The sequence below is a fragment of the Triticum aestivum genome, chromosome 3B (assembly GCF_018294505.1).
Source record: "Triticum aestivum cultivar Chinese Spring chromosome 3B, IWGSC CS RefSeq v2.1, whole genome shotgun sequence".
NCBI lineage: Eukaryota > Viridiplantae > Streptophyta > Magnoliopsida > Poales > Poaceae > Triticum > Triticum aestivum.
In genome coordinates, this window is record NC_057801.1 from 662,215,171 (window position 1) to 662,237,493 (window position 22,323).

The window sequence follows — 22,323 nt, forward strand, 5'->3', positions numbered from 1 at the left end:
AAAGGTGCTTATCCTCCCACTTAGGTTCTCCATAGAACCCTGTGAACCTCCAAGATTCCTCCGCTGCATCTCCCACAACCACATCAATAATTTTTTTGATTTTTCCTTCACTTGTATTTCCACCGGGTTCCGCCAATAGAGGATCAGGCCTCCACTAGCTCCCACACTCTCGACAACCTCCATCTTATCCATATTTATTTTCCTACGAACCTTCTCTGCCTTAGCTGTGTTCAGATGTGTTTCAGACAGAAAAAACACATCTGGCCCAAACTGCTTCTGGACATCCAGAAGCGATCTCACTGCCGCGGTACTGGCCAAACCGCGACCGTTCCAACATAGTATTTTCATTGGTCCCGGCGAGCACCCTCGAGGGGAGTCGCCGATGTGCTTGGTGTTGGGTCCTCACCCACACTTGTGGGCCTCATTCTCTTGTTGTCATGAATCTTTTGAGGGGTACTCAACTTGCTCTTGTCAACTGGCTCCTCCTGCCCACTCTCTAGCAAGCTCACTTTGTCGCTGACAAAACCTACTGGTGGTATCGCCAAGGGCACCACTGCTCCACCCCCCTGACTAGCCATTGAGCCATCTTGGTGTATCAACCTTTTTCGTGCCATCGGAACCATTGCACCACGGTTACTTTCTAGCTCCTCCCCAATGATCATGTCATTTACCTCTTCTTGGTTCGAGGCACCTGGGTTTCCTCTACCCCGTCCAAAGCCCCCGCCTCTACCTGAGTTGTTGCGTCCCGGGGCTCCCCCTCTGCCTGTGTCTGTTCTGCCCATCGGCTGATCAAAGTTCACAAGGAGCCACTCCCCCCATTCACAAGATTCTGCACTGTGTATACCATCGCCACCTTCAGTCACTACGTGCCCAATCAACCCACAAAAGTCATAGAAATCTGGTAGCTTCTCATACTCCACCGGGTATCTTTTGCTCTCCTTCAGAGTCAATGGGACAAAACGCACTAAGGGCGTATCGAGCTTTACGAACACCCGCGCTCTTAAATATCTAGTTGGGTTGATGCGTCCTTCATTGACGATCACCGTTAGCAGCGGAAGCCCCAGCTTCCTTGCTATCTTTTCTGCAGTCTCCCTCTTTTTCATCAGTCCATCAGGGACACCAATGATTCGTGCCCAAACCGGAATTCGGTCCAGCTTATACTCTTGCACATCTGTAATTCCATCATATTCCTCCATCACCACAACCGCTTTACGGAAGAGCCACGGCCCCCCGTTCATGATACGATTCCAGTCGCCCAAACACATCACCTGGGCTAGAAAGAGATTCTCCCCCACCGGCTTGAATGTTACCCCCTGCGAAGCTGTCCAGGCGTTCCGCAGGGATTTATATAGTGAGACATAACTGTAGGGTTTTTGTGTATGAACCCTAAAAATCGCGATCCATCTCGTCTCCTCAATCAGCTCTTCAACCTCTCCTGAAAAATCGAGCTCTTCCTCCTCTTCCCCATGCAGGCTTAGACCCGCGAATCGATCCCCCAAGATTCCATCAGCCCCTCCTTCCTGTCTCCATGCATTGCCTGATCCAGATCCACCGTCCGCCGGCGAGCCCCTACGAGCTCCGTCAGCCATGCTATCTCCCTCCTCGAGGAAGGGTCACTTGGAATCACGTCCTGAATCACCCTGGGGTGAGATCGACGTGAGATCGGTATCAAAATCGTCACGATAGGTGGGAACCCCGACGTCGCCGCCAAGGGAAGTTGGGAACCCTAGGAGCCCTAGGGGAAAGAAGTTGGGAACCCTAGGAGTCCACGGGCTACCTTTTGTTTTGAGTAGAAGACGCACTAGCACAAATAGTTACCTACAGAAATATGAAAAACGGCCATCAGGGGTCTTTTACGGTTTTTCGGCAACGCCTCCGGCCTCCACACCAACTTCCTCAAATGTTTGCGTCCCTGATTTGTTGCTCCACCTACCAGGTGAACTCCATCGAGGCATCGCTCTCTTGCCCTTTTGCGGGATTCCCCATCAAGTACCTTCTTCTACCACTCTCCTTCCGCAAAGCCTCGGCATCCGAGCTGCTTCCACTGGCTAACAAGCTCATCAAGAAGCTAGCTACTTGGAAGGCATCCTTACTTTCTCGCGGGGAATACCTATGTCCTTACAGCGATGCCGGTACACATCCTGCTTGCTATGGCGATCAACCCACCAATCCTCAAGAAAATTGCCAAGCTCGTCCGCGACTTCCTCAGGATTGGGCGCAAGGGCGCCTGCTGCCCGGTCTCCTGCCCAAAGTTTGTTGGCCCTTGGAGCGTGAGTTGTCAGAATCGCGATTCTAAATTGGATCGAAGCTCCGATGATAGGATCACAAATCATAGAATCTTAACTATCAGAATCATAAAAACATAGATTCTATGGAACAAAATCGTAGAATCAGAGGGGTTAGTTTGGGTCGTAAAGTCGTAGAATCGTACATCAGAATCACGATTCTGACAAGTGTGACGGCCTTGCCATCCAAGTCCTCGAGCGCACTAGTGTCGCGCTGCGCATAGGGTGGGTGTGACTACAGGACACCGACCCGATCGCCCGTGGAGGCACTTGCACTTGCCCGGCGATCGCGATACTAGCAAGTTCTTCCGGGTCTCTACTTATTGGACCCTTGGCGATGGCAAGTCTTGCCGATTCTGCCGTGACCACTGGCTGCAGGGGCAGTCCATCCTCGAGATTGCACCCACTCTATCCTCCATGGCACTCTTAACCCGGTTACTATTGTCGAGTACATCAAGTTATGGATGAATATCCAAGGGTGACTGCTCTTCCAAGACCTGGACAAGCTGTCCTGGAAATGGACCACAAACGGTATCTATACTGCCAGTTCTCGTTACAGGGCGCTCTTCCAAAGATCGACCACCGCACCCTACTGGCAACTCATCTGGAAGGGTTGGGGCCCGATGAATGTGAAGATCTTCCTTGGCTGGCCTCCCTCAACCATTGCTGGATGGCTGGTCGCCGTGCACGCCACGGTCTCCCCCAAGACCCAATCTGCAAGATGTGCAACCAGGCGGACGAGAACCCGCAACACCTGCTTGTGGGTTGCGTGTTCTCTCGCATTGCTTGGCATGACGCGATGGCATGGTGCCGCCTACCCGCTCCCCCTCCGTACGGCATGACGGGATTCTTTGACTGGTGGTCCACTTCTGCTGCTACCCCAACGAGCCCGCTTAAGGGGATACTCGCTCTTCATTCTACCGGAATGCCGTGATCTTCGATAGTGCTTGACCCTCCTCCACCCAGCTCTCCAATACCATCAAGCAGGAGGCGCAGCTATGGGCAAGAGCCGGCGCCAAATGTTAGCGTCCCTGACAGGCGCACCCCACCGGACATCGACACCACCGAGCCCCAGGCCGCGCCACGCGCGGCCCGAACCAAGAAGCCCAACTGGAGGACAAGCGGTCCAGAGTGGTCCAAGTGAAGCCCACACCATCGATACTAAAGTAGACGGCAACGCAAGGGTTCGACATCCAGAGGATCACAGCAACGGCGGCACAACTCTTCCCTTTTCCCCTTTCCCTACCTCAAGAACCCTAGATCGCAATTCGTGTAACCGTCTCTGTAATCGCTACCAATACTCCTGCCACTCACCACCGATACTCCTGTTAATCGAGAGCCCTAGTAGTTCCTATCATCTGGTATCAGAGACCACTAAGCTCCCCACCTCCGCTCCATTCTGGCGCAGTTCATCGAGACCAGAGGCCTCAAGCAAGCACGCACGCACTTGGCAGCCATGGATCCGGCGATCGAAGCCTTCCTCGACCGCCTCGACAACACCCTCAAGGCCCAGAACAAGGCCATCACGGAGATCCAAGTCTCCACCGCCAAGACCGACGATCTGGTGCATTGGCGCCCCGATCTGGAGAAGCGGGTGGCCGATCTCGGTGACACAGTGGCGGCGCTCCAGATGGCGCAGCCACCAGCAGTCAAGACGGGAGACGAGCCTCAAGGGGTGATCCAGAAGCCAGGCCCTTCGGCGACGACCGGTGTCCTTCCGGGGGCCGGTGGCGGCGCGGGCATAGAGCTTCAAGGGCCAAGCGGCCACGGCGTGTTCAACTTGCCACGGGGGAACGTAGCGGCGTCTTTTCAGACTCCGCCGCCACCCCCGGCAACAGGTCCGTCGTCCTCTCTGACCACATCCCCGCACTCCCTGTCGCCGTTTGCACATGCGAGTCAACTGTTAGCAGGTTTAGGGCAGTCACACCCGTCCATCGCCTTTCCACAGTTCACGTGGGGATAACCCAAGCTTGTGGAAGACGATGTGCGAATAGTACTTTCACATGTTCGGCATCTTACAGTCGTTCTGGGTTCCCATGGCGGCCCTGAACTTCTCTGGCTCAGCTGCTGTATGGCTCCAGTCAGTTCAAAAGCGTTTGACAGAGTTGGATTGGGAACAGTTTACGGCCCTGCTGTGCACACGTTTTGGTCATGATCCGCATCAAACGCTGATCTGACAGTTCTACTCTGTTCGGCAAACATCATCAGTGGTGCATTACATTGAACAGTTCGAATTGATTATTAATCATTTAGCTTCCTATTCGGACGCGATTCACCCATTTTATTTCCTGACCCATTTTGTCGAGGGATTACGGAAGGACATCCGGGCGGTGGTTCTGGTCCGGCGACCACCAGACCTGGACACGGCCTGCGTGTTGGTGCTGCTCCAGGAAGAGGTGATGGAAGGATCGTTCGGCTCGCTACCTGACCACCAGATCAAGCGCCAAGACAGGGCACGGCCCTGCCCCTGCCTCCTCCACAGGTGCGAGCAGTGCCACCAGCACCAGCGGGAGATCGCCGTGGCACGGATGCCGCCTGCGCCGATCAATCCAAGCTCAAAACTCTACGGGACTACCGGCGCGCCCGCGGGTTATGTTTCAAGTGCGGTGAACGGTGGGGGCACGACCATGTGTGCCCCACTACGGTGCAGCTCCACGTGGTGGAGGAGCTCCTCGATATGTTCAGCCTCGACAACGGCATGGACACACAGATTACAGAGGAAGCCACCAGCGAGGCGGCAATGGCGATTTCCCTTTCAGCCGTAACAGGAGGGGTCTCGGCCAAGGCGTTTCAGCTGAGGGCGTGGCTGCAAGGAAAGGAAGTACTCATGCTGGTGGACTCGGGCAGCTCAAACTCATTTGTCAATGAACCTCTGGCAGCGCAACTGAAGGGAGTTCAACCCCTACCCAAGCCAGGCCGCGTCCGTGTGGCAGACGGCGGCGAGCTGCTATGCACTCAGGTGGTCAACGCGTGTGCCTGGTACGCCCAAGGCCACGAGTTCTACACAGATCTGAAGGTGCTTGCACTGGGTACATATGACATCATCCTGGGCATGGACTGGCTCGAGGAGCATAGCCCGATGATGATTGACTGGCGCGCCCGCTTCCTGGAGATACCTACGCCAGCGGGACCGCTACGTCTCTTGGGCCACGACGCAGCGTCAACAAGTTGCCAGGAGATTAACAACATTCAACTTTAGAGCCTATGCAACAGGGGCGCAATCACCCACGTCATTCATCTATGCGTGGTCGCCCCGCAGACAAAAGAGCTAGAACCAACTCCTTCATGCATTCAGAGTGTGGTCGACCGGTTTCCTGATATATTCGAGGAGCCGGTGTGTTTGCCTCCACGGCGTGCCTGCGACCACCGCATTCCACTGATTCCAGGGGCACAACCAGTTAACGTCAGACAGTACAGATACAAGCCAGGCCAGAAAACAGAGATTGAAACACAAGTTGAGGCCCTGCTCAAATCAGGAGTCATTCAACGTAGCAACAGTCCGTTCTCGTAACCTGTCATCCTGGTTAAGAAGAAAGACGGTACTTGGCGGCTTTGCATCGACTACAGGCAACTGAATGCCATCATCATTCCCAGTAAGTACCCGGTGCCCGTCATTGAGGAACTGCTCGACGAGCTGCATGGGGCAGCGTGGTTCTCCAAGTTGGACCTACGCGCGGGCTATCACCAGATACGCCTCGCGCCAGGGGAGGAGCACACGACGACTTTCTCCACGCACCAAGGCCACTTTGAGTTTCGTGTGGTCTCGTTCGGCCTCACGGGCGCACCACCCACATTCCTGGGTGCTATCCACGGCACACTCAAACCAGTCGTCAGGGTCTGCGTGATCTACTTCTTCGACGATATCCTGATCTTCAGTGCTACTCTAGAAGAGCACGACAAACATGTCAGACAAGTGCTGGAGCTCCTCCGCAAGGATCAGTGGAAGGTGAAACGCAACAAATGTGCCTTCGGACAGAGTAAAATAGCATATCTTGGGCATGTCATTAGCGCGCAAGGCGTGGCAACCGACCCGACCAAGATTGCGGCAGTAGCCAATTGGTCCCCCCAGGATGTCAAAGGCGTACGTAGTTTTTTTGGACTAGCCGGCTACTATCGCCGCTTCGTTCGTAACTTTGGGATCATTGCCAAGCCTCTGTTCCATCTACTGAAGAAGGGCGTTCCGTTCATGTGGACATCAACAACGGAAACAGTCTTCCAGGTCCTGAAGAAACACTTAACAACAACGCCCGTCCTAGCTCTACCCAATTTCGATCAGCCATTCACAGTGGAAACAGACGCAAGCGATAAGGGAATTGGAGCAATCCTGCAACAGAAGGGACACCCAATAGCATTCATGAGCAAGGCACTCAGCCCAAGATACCAAGGCTTGTCAACGTACGAAAAGGAGTACCTCGCGATCATCGTGACTGTTGATCAGTGGCGTCCGTACCTGCAGCACGCGGAGTTTGACATCTACACGGACTAGAAGAGCTTGACACACCTGGAAGAACAAAGGCTCACCACTCCGTGGCAGCAAAGAGCATTCGCAAAACTGCTGGGGCTGCGGTACATGATCAGGTACAAGAAAGGGACAGAGAACCATGGAGCAGATGCACTGTCTCGAGCTAATCCAACGATGACACTGTCTACAGTCTCCTCCTGCCAACCCAGTTGGCTGGAAGACGTGGTTAACAGCTACAACAACAATCCACATGCCCAAAAATTGCTGGAGCAGTTGGCAGTGCGAGAAGATCCCAAGGGCAGGTTCCAATTGCAGCAAGGCATACTTTGTTTCAGAGGGAGGATTTGGTTAGGAGGAGGGACTCAAATACAACAACAAATCATGCGAGCCTTCCATGACAGCCCAATGGGAGGACACTCAGGTTTTCCCGTCACTTATCGATGCGTTCGTCGCCTGTTTGCATGGCCCAAGATGAAGGAACAGATCAAGAACTATGTGCAGTGTTGCCCTGTATGCCAGCAAGCAAAGCCGGATCGCGCAACGTCTCCAGGATTGCTAGCACCCTTGCCAGTTCCAACTCAGCCCTGGGAAATGATCTCCATGGATTTCGTGGATGGCCTACCGCAATCAAGCATGTTCAATTGCCTACTCGTGATCGTCGACAAGCGCACCAAGTTCAGCTACTTCTTGCCGCTAGCGCACCCGTACACAGCAGCATCCATGGCCCAGCTGTACATGCAGCAGGTGTACAAGATACATGGCCTCCCAGGGGCAATTGTGTCGGACCGCGACCCGGTCTTCACAAGCCATTTCTGGCAGGAGCTGTTCAAGGCAGCAGGCACCCAACTGCGACTAAGCACGGCCAATCACCCGCAAACAGACGGACAGACGGAACGAGTCAACCAGTGTGTCGAGACGTTCCTGAGGTGCTTCACTCAAGCGTGTCCGCGACGCTGGAGCTTTTGGATTCCACTAGCCCAATTTTGATACAACAACGCCCACCATTCAGCTATTGGAATGACCCCCTTCAAGGCAATGTTTGGCTACGACCCTAAACACTGGGGCATCTCGGCTACAAACTCCACCGCAGTGCCGGCGCTGAATTCATGGATGGAGGAAAGGGACACAGTTCAAGAACTGTTGCAACAACACCTGAACAGGGCTCGCCAGATAATGAAAAACCAAGCAGACAAGAAAAGATCATTCAGGTCGTTCGAGCTCGGGGATCAAGTATATCTGAAGCTTCAACCGTACATCCAGACCTCTGTGGCACCAAGGGCAAACCACAAGCTATCTTACAAGTTCTATGGACCATTTCCAGTAGTGGGCAAAATCAATGAGGTGGCCTACAAGTTACAGCTCCCTGTTACTGCAACCATCCATCCGGTTTTCCACGTCTCGCTGCTTCGGCGCGCTCTGAACCCGGGTACGATTGCAGAATCTTCTCTTCCTCAGTGCTCTGATGAACTGGCAGTTCCTGTAGCCATACTGCAGACGCGTTGGAAGCAGAGGAACGGCAAGATGTGTGAACAAGTGCAGGTACGCTGGTCCAACTCCAACGCGCTCGGAACAACGTGGGAGGACAAAGCGAATCTACAGGCCAGAGTTCCCTTTGCTGAGGCTTGGGGACAAGCCTCGTCTCAAGAAGAGGGGGATGTTAGCGTCCCTGACAGGCGCACCCCACCGGACAGCGACACCACCGAGCCCCAGGCCGCGCCACGCGTGACCCGAACCAAGAAGCCCAATTGCAGGACAAGCGGTCCAGAGTGGTCCAAGTGAAGCCCACCCCATCGATACTAAAGTAGACGGCAACGCAAGGGTTCGACATTCAGAGGATCACGGCAACGGCGGCACGGCTCTTCCCTTTTCCCCTTTCCCTACCTCAAGAACCCTAGATCGCAATTCGTGTAACCGTCTCTGTAATCGCTACCAATACTCCTGCCACTCACCACCGATACTCCTGTTAATCGAGAGCCCTAGTAGTTCCTATCACCAAAGGCCTAGATAGACTGTTGCATGTGACCTGAATGTATCTAGCTGAGGCTGAGCAACCTCCCTCTCTGCTCAATATGCACTTCTGTGCCGCTATACGTGTGCACGGCAACAAGAGTTGCACCCCTTGTAACTTTCTTTTCCCACCTATGAATGGAATGATACGCATCCTTGCATATTTGCCAAAAAAATATGAAAAAGAAAAAGAACAGCTATTTATAGCAACCAATGGCATATAGACCCACACATAGCCTATACGAGTACTACTTTGTACAGTTCCGAAAATCATAGCATGCATCTATATAACTTGTGATAGTACAGTACGTGCCTGTGATTTCATCTTCACCTATGGTGCGTCGGACCATACAGATTCCATTTCCCTGAGAAAATCATTCAGATTTCTCACGTAGGTCAGCCTCGACCTGAACTCAGCACGAGAAAACAACTTTTCCTCATCTTTGCTTTGCAACACCAAGGGCTTCCCCTAAGTTTCGTCCCGTTGATGGAATGTGTCTCACTATCCTCTACCCCCTCTTGGACCTCTGATTCACTTACAGTTCTCGGTTCTGCAAATTGCAGTTAACTACTTCTGTCATAAATGAATGATGTACTTGCGGAGTCCTTTATAATTTACCGATGCTGATCTTGGTTGTCACTTGTCAGGCGGCTAGTACTGGTAAGGCCATTGCACATCTTCTGGCTGAGTAGTTGAAGTTCCCTGTACCATATAGCAGAAACAGTTAAAGATGTGCACCTAAACTGAAGACAAGTGCCACAATGTCGAAATGGATTGAAAGATCATGAGTTCAGTGGCGATAGGGATATTGCAATACAAAGACTTAGCAAATATTGTACCCTTCGAAATATACACATGTGTACTTATTAGTACCTACCAACAAATGCAAGTTCCATATTAGAACATGATTAGTCGTCCTAAAATAAATGGCATGATTAAGGTTAAGTACAGTGGTTCTGCGATTTTAAAATAAAATGAATATTTGTTCTGTTAACTGTCATGTGGGGCACGTCTTACAGACGTGGGCCGCGCGGCCAGGAGCAGCCGACGGCCGCATCAGGCAAGGCGCAGGCTGGACAGGAGTCCTGATCCGGGCACATTAGTTCCTAGACTAGTTTATTTCGTATAGGTTTCTAGTTTGTTATTAGCCCATGGGGCCTTTATATATCAGATAGTTAGCACCCTTTAGGGATAAGCAATAAAGTTATTTCCTTCTATCTTCCCCTCCCGCATCATAGAGCAGCCAGGCAAAAACCCTAGCGCTCCTATCCCCCGGGACTACGAACTACGTAGTCGAGGTCCTGCTGTCTTGGGCACCGAGGCCCTTGACAACTTGGTATCAGGTTCCAGGCGATCCTCCTCCTCGTCCACGCTCCATCCGCCGGCCGCTTTCCCCCCTGTGTCCGCGCCCAGCTCCCCGACATCGCCACAATCCGCTGCCGCCTCGGTCACTTCCGGCATGGCAGAACCGACCACCACAGATCTGGCTAAGATGATCGAGGCCTTGACGGCCACGGTGATGTCCCTGCAGTCGTCCGTCACCGCACTCCAGAAGGACAAGTCCTCCTCTTCGTCCAGCGCTGCCGCCGCCCATGATGGGCAGCACCACAATGATCGGCCGCCCAGGTTCCAGAAGATGGACTTCCCCAAGTTCGACGGCAAGTCTGATCCGCTCGCCTTCATCAACAGATGCGAGTCCTTCTTCCATCAACAACGGATCGCCGAGGAGGAGAAGGTGTGGATGGCGTCCTACAATCTCGAGGGTCCTGCCCAACTATGGTATATGCAGGTCCAGCGAGACGAGGGCACACCTCCGTGGCGCCGCTTCTCCGAGCTGCTCAATCTCCGCTTCGGGCCACCGCTGCGCGCTAACCCGCTGGGCGAACTAATGGCGTGCAAACGCACGACGTCCGTCGTCGACTTCCAGGAGCGGTTTGAGGCACTCCTTCCCCGGGCAGGCACCTTATCCGAGACACAGAAAGTGCAGATCTTCACCGCGGGACTCCAGCCACCCCTCAGCCTCGACGTGGAGATCCATAACCCACAGTCCCTCGCCGTCGCCATGAGCCTCGCCCGCAAATTGGAGCTGCGCGACCAGTGCGCGCTTTCCGCCGCGCCACCGGTGCGTTTTCCACAGAAGGGCATCCTGCCGACACCAGGACCACGCCTCGCGCCCCCCGCTCCGGCCCCACCAGCCGCACCTCAGCAGGGCCACAATCTGCCGGACGGACGCCCAATCAAGCGTCTCTCCCAGACAGAGATGGAGGAACACCGTCGCCTGGGCCTTTGCTTCAACTGTAACGAGAAGTTTGGCAGGGGCCACAACCACGTGTGTCAGCGCATCTTTCTCCTCGACTTAGCGCCGGACGACGACGACGACGACGCGGCCTCCGCCACTGATGATGCATCGCGGGCCGACCCTCAAATCTCGCTCCACGCGATCGCCGGCGTGCGCACGAGTGAAACCATGCAGATGCAGATTACTCTCGGAGGTGTCTCCCTCCTCGCCCTGATCGATTCAGGCTCCACCCACAACTTCATCGCCGAAGAGGCGGCCGCTCGTGCTACGTTACCGCCCCCCACCACAGAGAAGATGCGCGTCACGGTGGCCAACGGCGAGCGCGTTCCGTGCCAGGGCGCGTACCGCGTCGTGCCCTTCCGCATCGGCCACGAGGAGTTCGCGGAGGATTTCCTCGCCTTGCCGCTCGCGGGCTACGACATCGTCCTGGGCACGCAGTGGCTGGCGTCGCTCGGACCGATCCTGTGGGATTTCCGAGCCCTCTCCATGACATTCTGGCGGCGGGGCCATCGGGTGTGCTGGCACGGCATTGCAGGACCGGACGGGCCAGCCCTAAAATCATGCAGCGGCCGCGACTTCCTGGACGCCATCATCACCGAGTTCGACGGCATCTTCGCCGACCCCTCCGGCATGCCACCGCCCCGCAGCCGCGATCACGGCATCACCCTGCTACCTGGTTCCGCCCCGGTGGCCGTCCGTCTGTATCGATACCCGGCCGCGCACAAGGACGAGCTGGAGCGTCAGTGCGCCGCCATGCTCGCCCAAGGTATCATCCGTGCGAGTTGTTCCGCATTCTCGTCCCCGGTACTGCTGGTCCGCAAGGCCGACGGGTCCTGGCGCTTCTGCATCGATTATCGCGCCCTGTACGCCATTACTGTCAAGAATGCGTTCCCGATTCCGGTGGTGGACGAACTCCTCGACGAGCTACGGCACGCTCGTTTCTTCACCAAGCTCGATTTACGTTCCGGCTACCACCAGGTGCGGATGCGTGAGGAGGACATCCCGAAGACAGCTTTCCGTACTCATGACGGCCTCTACGAGTTTCTGGTGATGCCGTTCGGACTCTGCAACGCGCCGGCCACGTTCCAGGCCCTCATGAATGATCTGCTGCGGCCATACCTGCGCCGTTTTGTTCTCGTCTTCTTTGACGACATCCTCATTTTCAGCGAGACATGGGCTGACCATCTCCGACATGTGCGCACCGTCTTCACGGTCCTGCACCAGCACCGGCTCTTCGTCAAGCGCTCCAAATGCGCGTTCGCCGTTGAATCAATCGCATACCTGGGTCACACCATCTCCGCTGCAGGCGTGGCCATGGATCCGGAAAAGGTGCAGGCAGTAGCGGACTGGCCGCAACCACGCTCGGCGCGCGCGGTTCGGGGCTTTCTCGGCCTTGCGGGGTACTACCGCAAGTTTGTCAAGGACTTTGGCGTGGTTGCCGCGCCCCTGACGGCCCTCCTTCGCAAGGATGGTTTCTCTTGGTCACCGGAGGCGGCAGCAGCTTTTACCACCCTCAAGACGGCAATCACCACGGCTCCCGTCCTCGCGTTACCGGATTTTACACGGCCGTTCATCGTCGAGTGTGACGCATCGACGTACGGTTTCGGGGCCGTCCTTCTTCAGGACCACCACCCGGTGGCTTTCTTTAGCCGGCCAGCCGCGCCACGTCACCGTTCCCTGGCAGCGTATGAACGGGAACTCATCGGCCTGGTGCTCGCGATTCGCCATTGGAGGCCGTACCTATGGCGGCGTCAATTTGTGGTAAAAACGGATCATTACAGCCTCAAATTTCTGCTTGACCAGCGTTTGGCCACCATCCCGCAGCATCATTGGGTTGGCAAACTCCTGGGATTCGACTTTATGGTGGAGTACAAGGCAGGTAGTACCAACACGGTGGCGGATGCACTTTCCCGCCGTGACACGGAGGAGACGACGATCATGGCGGTCTCAGGGCCTCGTTTCGACTTCATCAATCGCCTCCGGCAAGCGACGTCCACTGATCCGGCGCTCGTCGCACTGCGGGAGGATATCACGGCAGGTGCGCGGCAACAGCCTTGGGCGCTCTCCGACGGCCTCGTTACCTTCAACGGCCGCCTCTACATTCCGCCGTCATCCCCGCTACTCCAGGAGATTCTCAGTGCCGTGCATGATGATGGGCATGAAGGCGTCCTGCGCACATTGCATCGTCTTCGCCGCGATTTCCACGCACCTAACCTTCGCAAGACGGTGCAGGAGTACATCCGCACTTGCGGTACTTGCCAGCGGTACAAGTCCGAGCACTTGCACCCTGCTGGGCTGCTCCTGCCGCTGCCGGTACCCACGGGCGTGTGGACTGACATCGGCATCGACTTCGTGGAAGCGCTTCCTCGAGTAGGCGGGAAGTCTGTCATCCTCACCGTGGTGGATCGCTTCAGCAAGTATTGCCATTTTGTGGCGTTAGCCCACCCATACACGGCAGAGTCAGTGGCACAGGTGTTCTTCGCTGAGGTTGTTCGTCTCCACGGCGTACCACAGTCCATGGTCTCTGACCGCGACCCCGTCTTCACCTCCGCTTTTTGGCAAGAGCTCATGCGCCTCACGGGGACAAAGCTGCACATGACGTCCGCATTTCACCCGCAGTCGGATGGGCAAACGGAGGCTGCTAACAAGATCATTGTGATGTATTTACGGTGTCTTACCGGGGATCGTCCCAAGCAGTGGCTCCGGTGGCTTCCCTGGGCTGAGTACATATACAACACCGCCTACCAGACAGCAACCCAAGAGACTCCGTTCAAGCTTGTGTATGGCCGTGACCCTCCCACTATTCGCTCTTACGAGCCCGGCGACACACGGGTGGCTGCAGTGGCCAGGAGCATGGCTGAGCGCGACGAACTTATCGAGGACGTCCGCTATCGTCTACAACAGGCACAGGCGGTCTATAAGTCCTACTACGACAGACGTCATCGGGACATTCGGCATGAGGTGGGCGATTGGGTTTGGCTTCGCCTTCGACAGCGCGCCGCGTCCTCTCTCAACTTGCCAACCAGGGGCAAGCTCAAGCCACGATTCTATGGGCCGTACCGCATTTCAGAAGTGATCAACAACGTGGCATACCGTCTTGAGCTTCCGGCGCGCTCGCGCCTCCATGACGTGTTCCACGTGGGCCTCCTCAAGAAGTTCTTCGGCATTCCTCCAACTACACCGCCGGGATTGCCTTCGATCCACAACGGGGCGGCTGTTCCAGAACCAGAGCGCGTGACTCGTGCGCGCCTAGCACGCGGCGTTCGCCAGCTACTCGTCCACTGGAAGGGTGAAGCAGCTTCGTCAGCTACATGGGAGGATCTTGACAGTTTCATCGAGCGCTACCCCGCTTTTCAGCTCGAGGACGAGCTGCTCGTCGAGGGGGGGAGAGATGTCATGTGGGGCACGTCTTACAGACGTGGGCCGCGCGGCCAGGAGCAGCCGACGGCCGCATCAGGCAAGGCGCAGGCTGGACAGGAGTCCTGATCCGGGCACATTAGTTCCTAGACTAGTTTATTTCGTATAGGTTTCTAGTTTGTTATTAGCCCATGGGGCCTTTATATATCAGATAGTTAGCACCCTTTAGGGATAAGCAATAAAGTTATTTCCTTCTATCTTCCCCTCCCGCATCATAGAGCAGCCAGGCAAAAACCCTAGCGCTCCTATCCCCCGCGACTACGAACTACGTAGTCGAGGTCCTGCTGTCTTGGGCACCGAGGCCCTTGACATTAACTCTCTTCACACTTGAAAGCTTCAACTGGACAGTTTTGGACAGTTTCAGAGAAATATGAGCAAACAAGCAAAATAACATATGGTGTGTACAATGGTTGCGTTGTCAACAAGACAATCCACTAATCCCGCACATAATTGATCAGAATAACAAAATAGATTCTTATTCCCTTTCCCAGGACAGAATAAAATTACAATTATCAATATATCTAGAAGGGGTTAATTGGGGAGTGAAGCAACAATATAAATAAAAAGCCCATGCTCATATTGTTGTGGCAATGAATACTAACTTCTTTTGTTTATAAATAAAATGGGATGTTGGTCCTTTGGACATTGTGATACAATTTCTCTTCCTCCCTCTCGACATCCTGATATAATAGTATCTACAAGGTTCATGCGCAAACAATCGAGCAAATGCCGCTTTCAAAATTTCACAAGACCTTTGATCAGAAAACTCACCTCTTTTGTACTTGCTGATTTGCAGGCCATTATTGGTCCTTCCAAGCCAGCAGGCCTGTGGTCAAATTTCTGCTGCTGTTGGTCCTGCACCTCATTTCCCTTGTTCATCTTGAAACAAAATGACAGAATTATACTATATAAAGAGAAAGATAAGGCAATTTTTTTTAAAAGGAGGACAACCGTTGGCCTCTGCATTATTGAGATGCACACAACCATATTTATTTATCGACAAGCATGGCAATAAGAACGATAATGAGAATATTACATCATTTCATTTAAACTACACAAAAGTGACATTGCTACGTACTGCATCATTTACTGTTTAGATGTACAACAGTTTATACTGCATCATTTACTGTTCAGATTAACAACAGTTAATGTACTACTAAAGAATCAGGGTTCTTCGATAAGTAAGGCTATGTGCCTATGTTTGGGTACTTAGGAATTAATCAGCTAGGGCATGAATTAACCAGCAAATGTCTACTTTGCATAAACTTTAAGGGGTGAAAATATATACCTTTCTCTATAACTAACTGCTCGATTAATTATCAGGATTTGAGTATAGCTACCTAGGTATGTTACCTCATCACCTTGCTTCAGCATTTGCTGCTGCTGTCGCTGCATCTGGATGGCAGCCGCGGCGACAACCGCATAATCAGCGAGACCAATCTTCATTGACTTTGGCGTCTTTACCTCCATATCCCCGTTAGTCGAAGGCTCATGCAATACTGTCGATGTCGTGGCAGCGGCACTCTGCCGTGGCTGTGTCTGATAGAAGACCTTCGACACGATCAACTCCCCTTCCTTCTCGTCCTCTAGGTCGCCGAGGTGGTACTGGTGCATCACCCAATTAGTCTTCTCTGGCTTTCGTGCCTTGCCAAAGTTGCTGTACAACACTAGGATCTTCTTGCACCCCTTGTGCCGTCCGTCCACCATCAGCGGCCGTGTCTTGCCAGTCTTGTGCCACCGTGTCTCAGCACCATTTTTACTGTTGGACAGCTCATTCTCTGCGTGGATCTTTCTCCTCTTCCTCGTGCCTGTGGTGTAGGCCTTTGATGGTCTGTGGAAAAAGTGTTTGCTCTGGCCATTTCTTGTCACACCTGGTGATCAAGTACACATAGTTTGTTTCGATAAAGAAATATACAAAGAGTTTGGGTGATCATAATTCAAGTTATAGGAGAATAGGTACTTGTAGTTATTGATTCAACCAAAACATTGAATGGATCATTTTTTGTACGTACTGTATGTCTATGGATCTCGATTCTCACCTGGGAGTTTCTCTGGATGGGTGTAGCAAATGCCATCTTCTCCCTCAATGGTGGGTATGAAGTCATCGATGAGGGAGTGAGCTCTCTTCATCACCTTGGACTCAAGGTGCTCAATCAGCTCCTGGTCCGTCGGATCGAACTTGACACCGGCAGGAAACCCAACCATGTCCTTCTTGCGATAGCGGCAACATGACATTCACCCCAGAAACAAACATCACATGAGAGATTGAATTTAATTTATTTGTGCACACATGCACCCAAGGGCTGAACAAGATAAGCAGTACGTAATTAATATATATGTACCGGCTTGTAGTCGAGCTCATGGCCGCAGTTGACGCAGTGCTGGGAAGCAAAGAACCCCTGCTCCTGGAGTTTAGCGTCCATCATGGACTTGAAGTACCCTGGGTGACCCTTGTCCATGAGTTGCTATACGTGGATGATACGCTAACAGATATCAGTAACGAATTAATCTCAATTCAATAAACATGCATCAGAAATTTAGAACTTGAGAAGTAACAAATAGAAGGCCCAAGATAGGAGGAGACCAAGCAACCTAAATGAGAGATCAGCTCAGATAAAGCCAGCAGAAGTATGTGAAGATAACAACAATTAATTCAAAGGCAGGCATTTTCCACCATTTAATTCGTTATTTGATACTACAGGAAATGGGCCATATCTCAACTCAAGTCCTCATCTCTGAAAGGATTATCACAACAATTCTATAAATCTAGTTCTTTTTAATCTTGTCGTATAAATGAAGGCGCTTTTCTGGAACATTAGAGGTTTCTGTGCTAGGGGGCGCAGAGACCAACTTAAGGACCTAGTTCGATCTGAGAATGTGGATTTTATTGGCCTTGTCGAGACTTTCAAATCTTCCTTTTCTGCTAGTGAATTATCGGCTATTGCTGGGATAGATAGATTTCATTGGAATTTTGTGGCCTCGGCTGGTCACTCGGGAGGGTTTCTGCTTGGATGCAAGAAAGATACTTTTGATTTCGTGGCTTTCGATCATGGCATTTTCTGGGCTAGCATGGTGGTCTCCATTCGCTCTCTCAACTCCTTAGTAGAAATTTTAGTGGTTTATGGTCCGGCGGATCATGCTATGTCTTGTGCCTTTTTGGATGAGCTTTCTATTAAGATTGAATCTTGCCAGCTTCCGCTGTTGATTGGGGGTGATTTTAATTTGCTTCGTGTCCCCTCCGACAAGAGCTCTCCTAACTTCTCGTGGCCCCTTGCTGATGCGTTCAATGGCTTCATTAGGGATATGGCTATTCGTGAGGTACCTAGGGTCGGAGCCTGGTACACGTGGTCTAATCATCAACCCCCCCCCATTCGCTCAGTTCTTGACAGAGTTTTTGTTTGCCCGAGGTGGGACCCTCTTTTTCCTCATGCTAGTCTTAAGGCCCTTGCTCCTGTTGGCTCGGATCACACACCCCTGATTCTTGACGATGGATCGCGTTCCTTGGGTGTCTCGAGGTTTCATTTTGATGCTTCCTGGCTTCTAGTCGAGGGTTTCAACGGTTTGATGGCTCAAAAAATTTTGTCCTTCCTTTCCTCGAACCGGCGTTCCTTTGGACCTATGGATGACTGGCACCAATGCTCCTATTTCCTCCGTAGATTCCTTAGAGGGTGGGCCAGAAACCATTTTGCAGAGTCAAGGCGTGACAAAGCAAGGTTGGTGGCTCAGATAGGCGTCCTGGACGACCGTGCGGATTCAATTGGGTTGTCCTCGAATGAATGGCATTCCCGGTATGGGTTAGAAGAGACGTTGTTGGCCATTCATAGACAGGAGGAAATTTACTGGAAACAACGCGGTACTATCAACTGGACCCTCAAGGGGGACTTGCCCACAACGTATTTCTTTGCTATTGCTAATGGTAGACGGCGAAGGTGCTTTATTGATAGCCTTATTATTGACGGTGTCAGGACTTCTGACCCACCGGTCATTATGCGGCATGTGGTCTCCTTCTTCGCTAACCTTCTTGCGGCTAAACCCGTGCTTGGCTTCAAGCTGGCTGCGAACTTCTGGGCCCCGTGTGACCAACTTTCGAGCGCTGACAATGAGATCATTCTTATTCCCCCTTCGGAGGAGGAAATTTTTGAGACGATTCGCTCTGCCAATTTTAATGCGGCGCCAGGCCCGGACGGCTTTTCGATTCCTTTTTTTCAACAATTCTGGCCTCAATTAAAAGGCCTAATCTTGGCTATCACTCAAGGTTTTTGGCTGGGGACTGTAGACATCTCGAGACTCAACTACGCAGTCCTCACCCTCATTCCTAAAGTTAAAGGCGCGGACGTAATCTCCCAGTTTAGACCTATTGTTCTCATTAACAACTTTGCTAAGATTCCTGCTAAGGGTATGGCTGTGAAGCTGTCCCCGATCGCTCATCGAGTCATTAGCCCCTTCCAATCTGCTTTCATTAAGGGAAGATACATCCTGGATGGGGTGCTATGCCTTCACGAGATTATCCATGATCTGTGTTGCAAGAACACCAAGGCTCTGGTGCTCAAGCTCAATTTTGAAAAGGCGTACGATTCGGTTAGTTGGAGCTTCCTTCGCCAAGTGCTATTGGCCAAGGGGTTCGCTAGCTCGGTGGTCCATCGCCTGATGCAACTGGTCTCGGGGGGCCACACGGCGGTGGCAGTTAACGGGCAGACCAGTAACTTCTTTGCGAATGGTAGGGGCTTGAGGCAAGGGGATCCGGCGTCTCCCTTGCTTTTCAACTTTGTGGCTGATGCTCTCTCCCGCATTTTGGCTCGTGCAGCGGCTGCTGGCCATATTGCGCCTGTTAGTTCTCACCTTCTTCCTAATGGCATCTCTCATTTACAATATGCGGACGACACAATCATTTTGGTGGAGCTGAATGATCATTCCATCACTAATCTGAAATTTATTCTTCTATGCTTTGAAGCCCTGTCGGGTCTTAAAATCAACTTCTCTAAGAGCGAGGCAATTGTGACTGGGGTCTCTGACGAGGAGGCGCAACGGGTAGCCCACCTTCTGAATTGCTCTCTCGGAGCCTTCCCTCTTAAATATTTGGGCCTTCCGATTTCCCCTCTTAAGGTGTTGGCTAAAGAATTTGCCCCGGTTGTGACTAAAGTTGGCAATAGAGTTTTGCCGTGGCGAGGTCGGTACAACTCCCAGGCGGGCAAGGTTGCCCTCACCAATTCCTGCCTATCCTCGCTCCCGATGTTCCTCATGGGATTCTATCTGCTGTCCGAAGGGACACACTCGGGCTTCGATAAGCACAGGGGTGCTTTTTTCTGGAACTCCTCCGATAATAAACGTAAATACAGGATGGTTAAGTGGGATCTCATCTGTAGACCCAAGAGCATGGGGGGTCTAGGCATCATCAACACCAGAATCATGAATAAATGCTTGTTACTTAAATGGTGGTGGAAGATTATGACCCTTGATGACCGTCCCGTGTGGCTTAATATCCTAAAAGCAAAATATTTCCCTTCTTCCAGCTCTATGCTCGCTTCCGCTTCTGGTGGCTCTCAATTCTGGCGCCAGCTAGTTAGCATCAGACCGGCTTTTCAGTCCCTTGTGAAGTTTGTTGTTCGTAATGGTAAGTCCACGCGTTTTTGGTTAGACTGGTGGGTTGGTGACACCACACTGGCGGTGGCCTACCCGACTCTGTTCTCGTTTTGTGCGGACCCTGAGATCTCTATCTTTGAGCTCTCGGCTCACGGTTGGGTTCTTGATTTCCGGCGCTCTCTTTCCCCAGTAGAGTTGGAAGATTGACATCGTCTTATTGCCTGCTTCCCCCTGCTCTCGGAGGAAGAGGACTCCGTGGTTTGGCCCCATGCCTCTTCGGGGCGTTTTTCGGTTAAGTCGTCTTATTTGAAACTTATCGCTGGGTCCCGCACGGATAAGTTTAAGTCCATTTGGTCTGCCCGCATCCCTCCCAAGATCAAGATCTTCCTATGGCAAGCTTACCGTCGCAAACTTCCTGCGGCTGACCAGATTAAGAAGAGGAATGGTCCGGGCTCGGAATACTGTCAACTTTGCGGTGCCCTTGAGAACACTGAGCATATCTTTTTCCACTGTTCCTTGGCTAAATTCACATGGAGTTGTATTAGACGTTGGCTTGGGGTTAATTGGTACCCATCCTCCTTTGGTGATTTGAGGCAGTGCATCAACTCCCTAGTAGGCCGGTCTAAGAGGGTTTTCTTCGTGGGATGGGCTGCGTTGTGTTGGGCGCTCTGGACTACTAGAAACAAGTTCACTATTGAGCACATTTTCCCTACTAACCCTGTCAACTGCTTATTTAAAGCTACTATCTTTTTGCAACAGTGGAGATCATTGATTAAGGACGGGGATCTACAGGCTTTCGATGACATGTTATCCAGAATGAATTCTACGGCGTCTACCCTGCTGCGGCACTCTAGGCGAAATCCTCCTCAGGAGTCTGGCTGGTGCTTGGGTGGCCTGCGTGCCAATTAGGCTGGATGCCTTGTATCTGCACTTCTTATGTGGCTGATTTAAACTTATGTGGTTTCGTGGTGTTGTGACTCTGCCTGGTGGCTTTATTTATAAAGTCGGGCTATCGCCTTTTCTCTATAAAAAAATATTAGCTGAGCATCCAAAATTGAACAGTGTAGTACAATACTTCCATGAACTGCTGCCCCTGCTCGCCCATAAATCCACAACTAATACAAAATTCCAACTAAATTAACCCCTGGGTGCTAGGAACTGTATGCACCTGAGCCTGGTTATTTTGCTTCTTATACATACAGTCAGATAGACTAGAGGACCAGCAGGGAGAAAAAAGAAATATAACAGCAACCCCTTCTAATAAAAGTCAAAAGCCAGCGAGCAGGAAAAATATTTCTCCTTCACCTAATTAAGGTCCCATGGCAACTATTGTTGATGGCATTTGGAGCAAATAGATATTTGAACTTCCCCAGATTATTTATCTCTGGGGAATTTTCGGGTGAATCAAAAGGCAAACCATCCGTTAGCACTGCACTATCAAAAATCGAAACTGTATCGAAAGGCCAAGGCTAAGTTCGTTGTAATTAACAAGCTCGACGGAACTAATGGCGCACGGGCATGAGATCTGCCGCGAATCAATCTCAGCGAGCGAACGGAAAACAGAAGAGGCGGGTGGGGGGACTGCGGAGTGTTAGAGGAGCTCACATGGAGGGTGGAGAGTCGATTTTCGGAGGCGCCTGGAGCCGCCGGTGGATCGATCCAGGCAGTCGACGGGGTGGGAGAGAGACGAAGCGGGGGAGCAGCCGAGGAGAGGAAGAGCAGTAGATCGAGATGATGGATATCAGTGCGGGGAACTGCTCTTCCTTGCAACGCAAGGCAGCACAGGCTGGTTGGGGACTTGGCGTGCTGCGGCGGAGCGTCCACGAGGGAGGAACGGGCTAGACTGGGAAGCCAGGTGGGAACTGGGAAGCCCATTTTCTTTTTCTATTTTCCTTTAACAGAAGGGAAGGGCGCTGTTGTGTTTTAGTACTCCCTCGTTTCCTTTTTCAGTCTGCATATAAATTTTCTCTGAAGTTAAACTTTTAAAAGTTTGACCAACTTTACAGGAAAAAAATATCAGCACTTAAAATACGAAATCAATATCATTAGATGCATCAAAAATTAATTTTCATACTACATAACTTTAATTTTGTAGATGTTGATAATTTTTGATATAAACTGGATCAGACTTTGTGCTGTTTGACTTCAAATAAATCTTATATAGACAAGGTAAAAAAAATGGAGGGAGTATCTATTAAGGCCCGGTTCGGAAGCTCTATCGCTTCCGGAAATCGCTGGCTCCTGCTCCGCATTCTTGCAGCTAGCTTCTTGA

At 52.2% G+C, this 22,323-nt stretch overlaps 1 protein-coding gene across 6 annotated transcripts; it reads right to left on the minus strand.

Annotated features, from left to right (window-relative positions):
• Positions 1–8,932: 8,932 nt before the first annotated feature.
• Positions 8,933–21,886, minus strand: LOC123071533 (NAC domain-containing protein 75). 6 transcript variants are annotated; one of them, XM_044495114.1, is made up of 6 exons: positions 21,657–21,884; positions 16,814–16,954; positions 16,511–16,679; positions 15,825–16,342; positions 15,243–15,350; positions 8,933–9,457 (listed from the first exon to the last, which is right to left on the minus strand). In XM_044495114.1, exons 2-6 carry the CDS (start codon positions 16,928–16,930, stop codon positions 9,407–9,409), a joined length of 963 nt encoding a protein of 320 aa, XP_044351049.1. In that variant the 5' UTR covers positions 16,931–16,954; positions 21,657–21,884; the 3' UTR covers positions 8,933–9,406. The 6 variants fall into 6 exon arrangements, with proteins under 6 accessions (XP_044351049.1, XP_044351048.1, XP_044351047.1 ...); XM_044495113.1 differs by having other exon boundaries at positions 16,511–16,682; XM_044495112.1 differs by lacking the exon at positions 8,933–9,457 and adding an exon at positions 15,056–15,151 and having other exon boundaries at positions 16,814–16,936; positions 21,657–21,886.
• Positions 21,887–22,323: the final 437 nt, after the last annotated feature.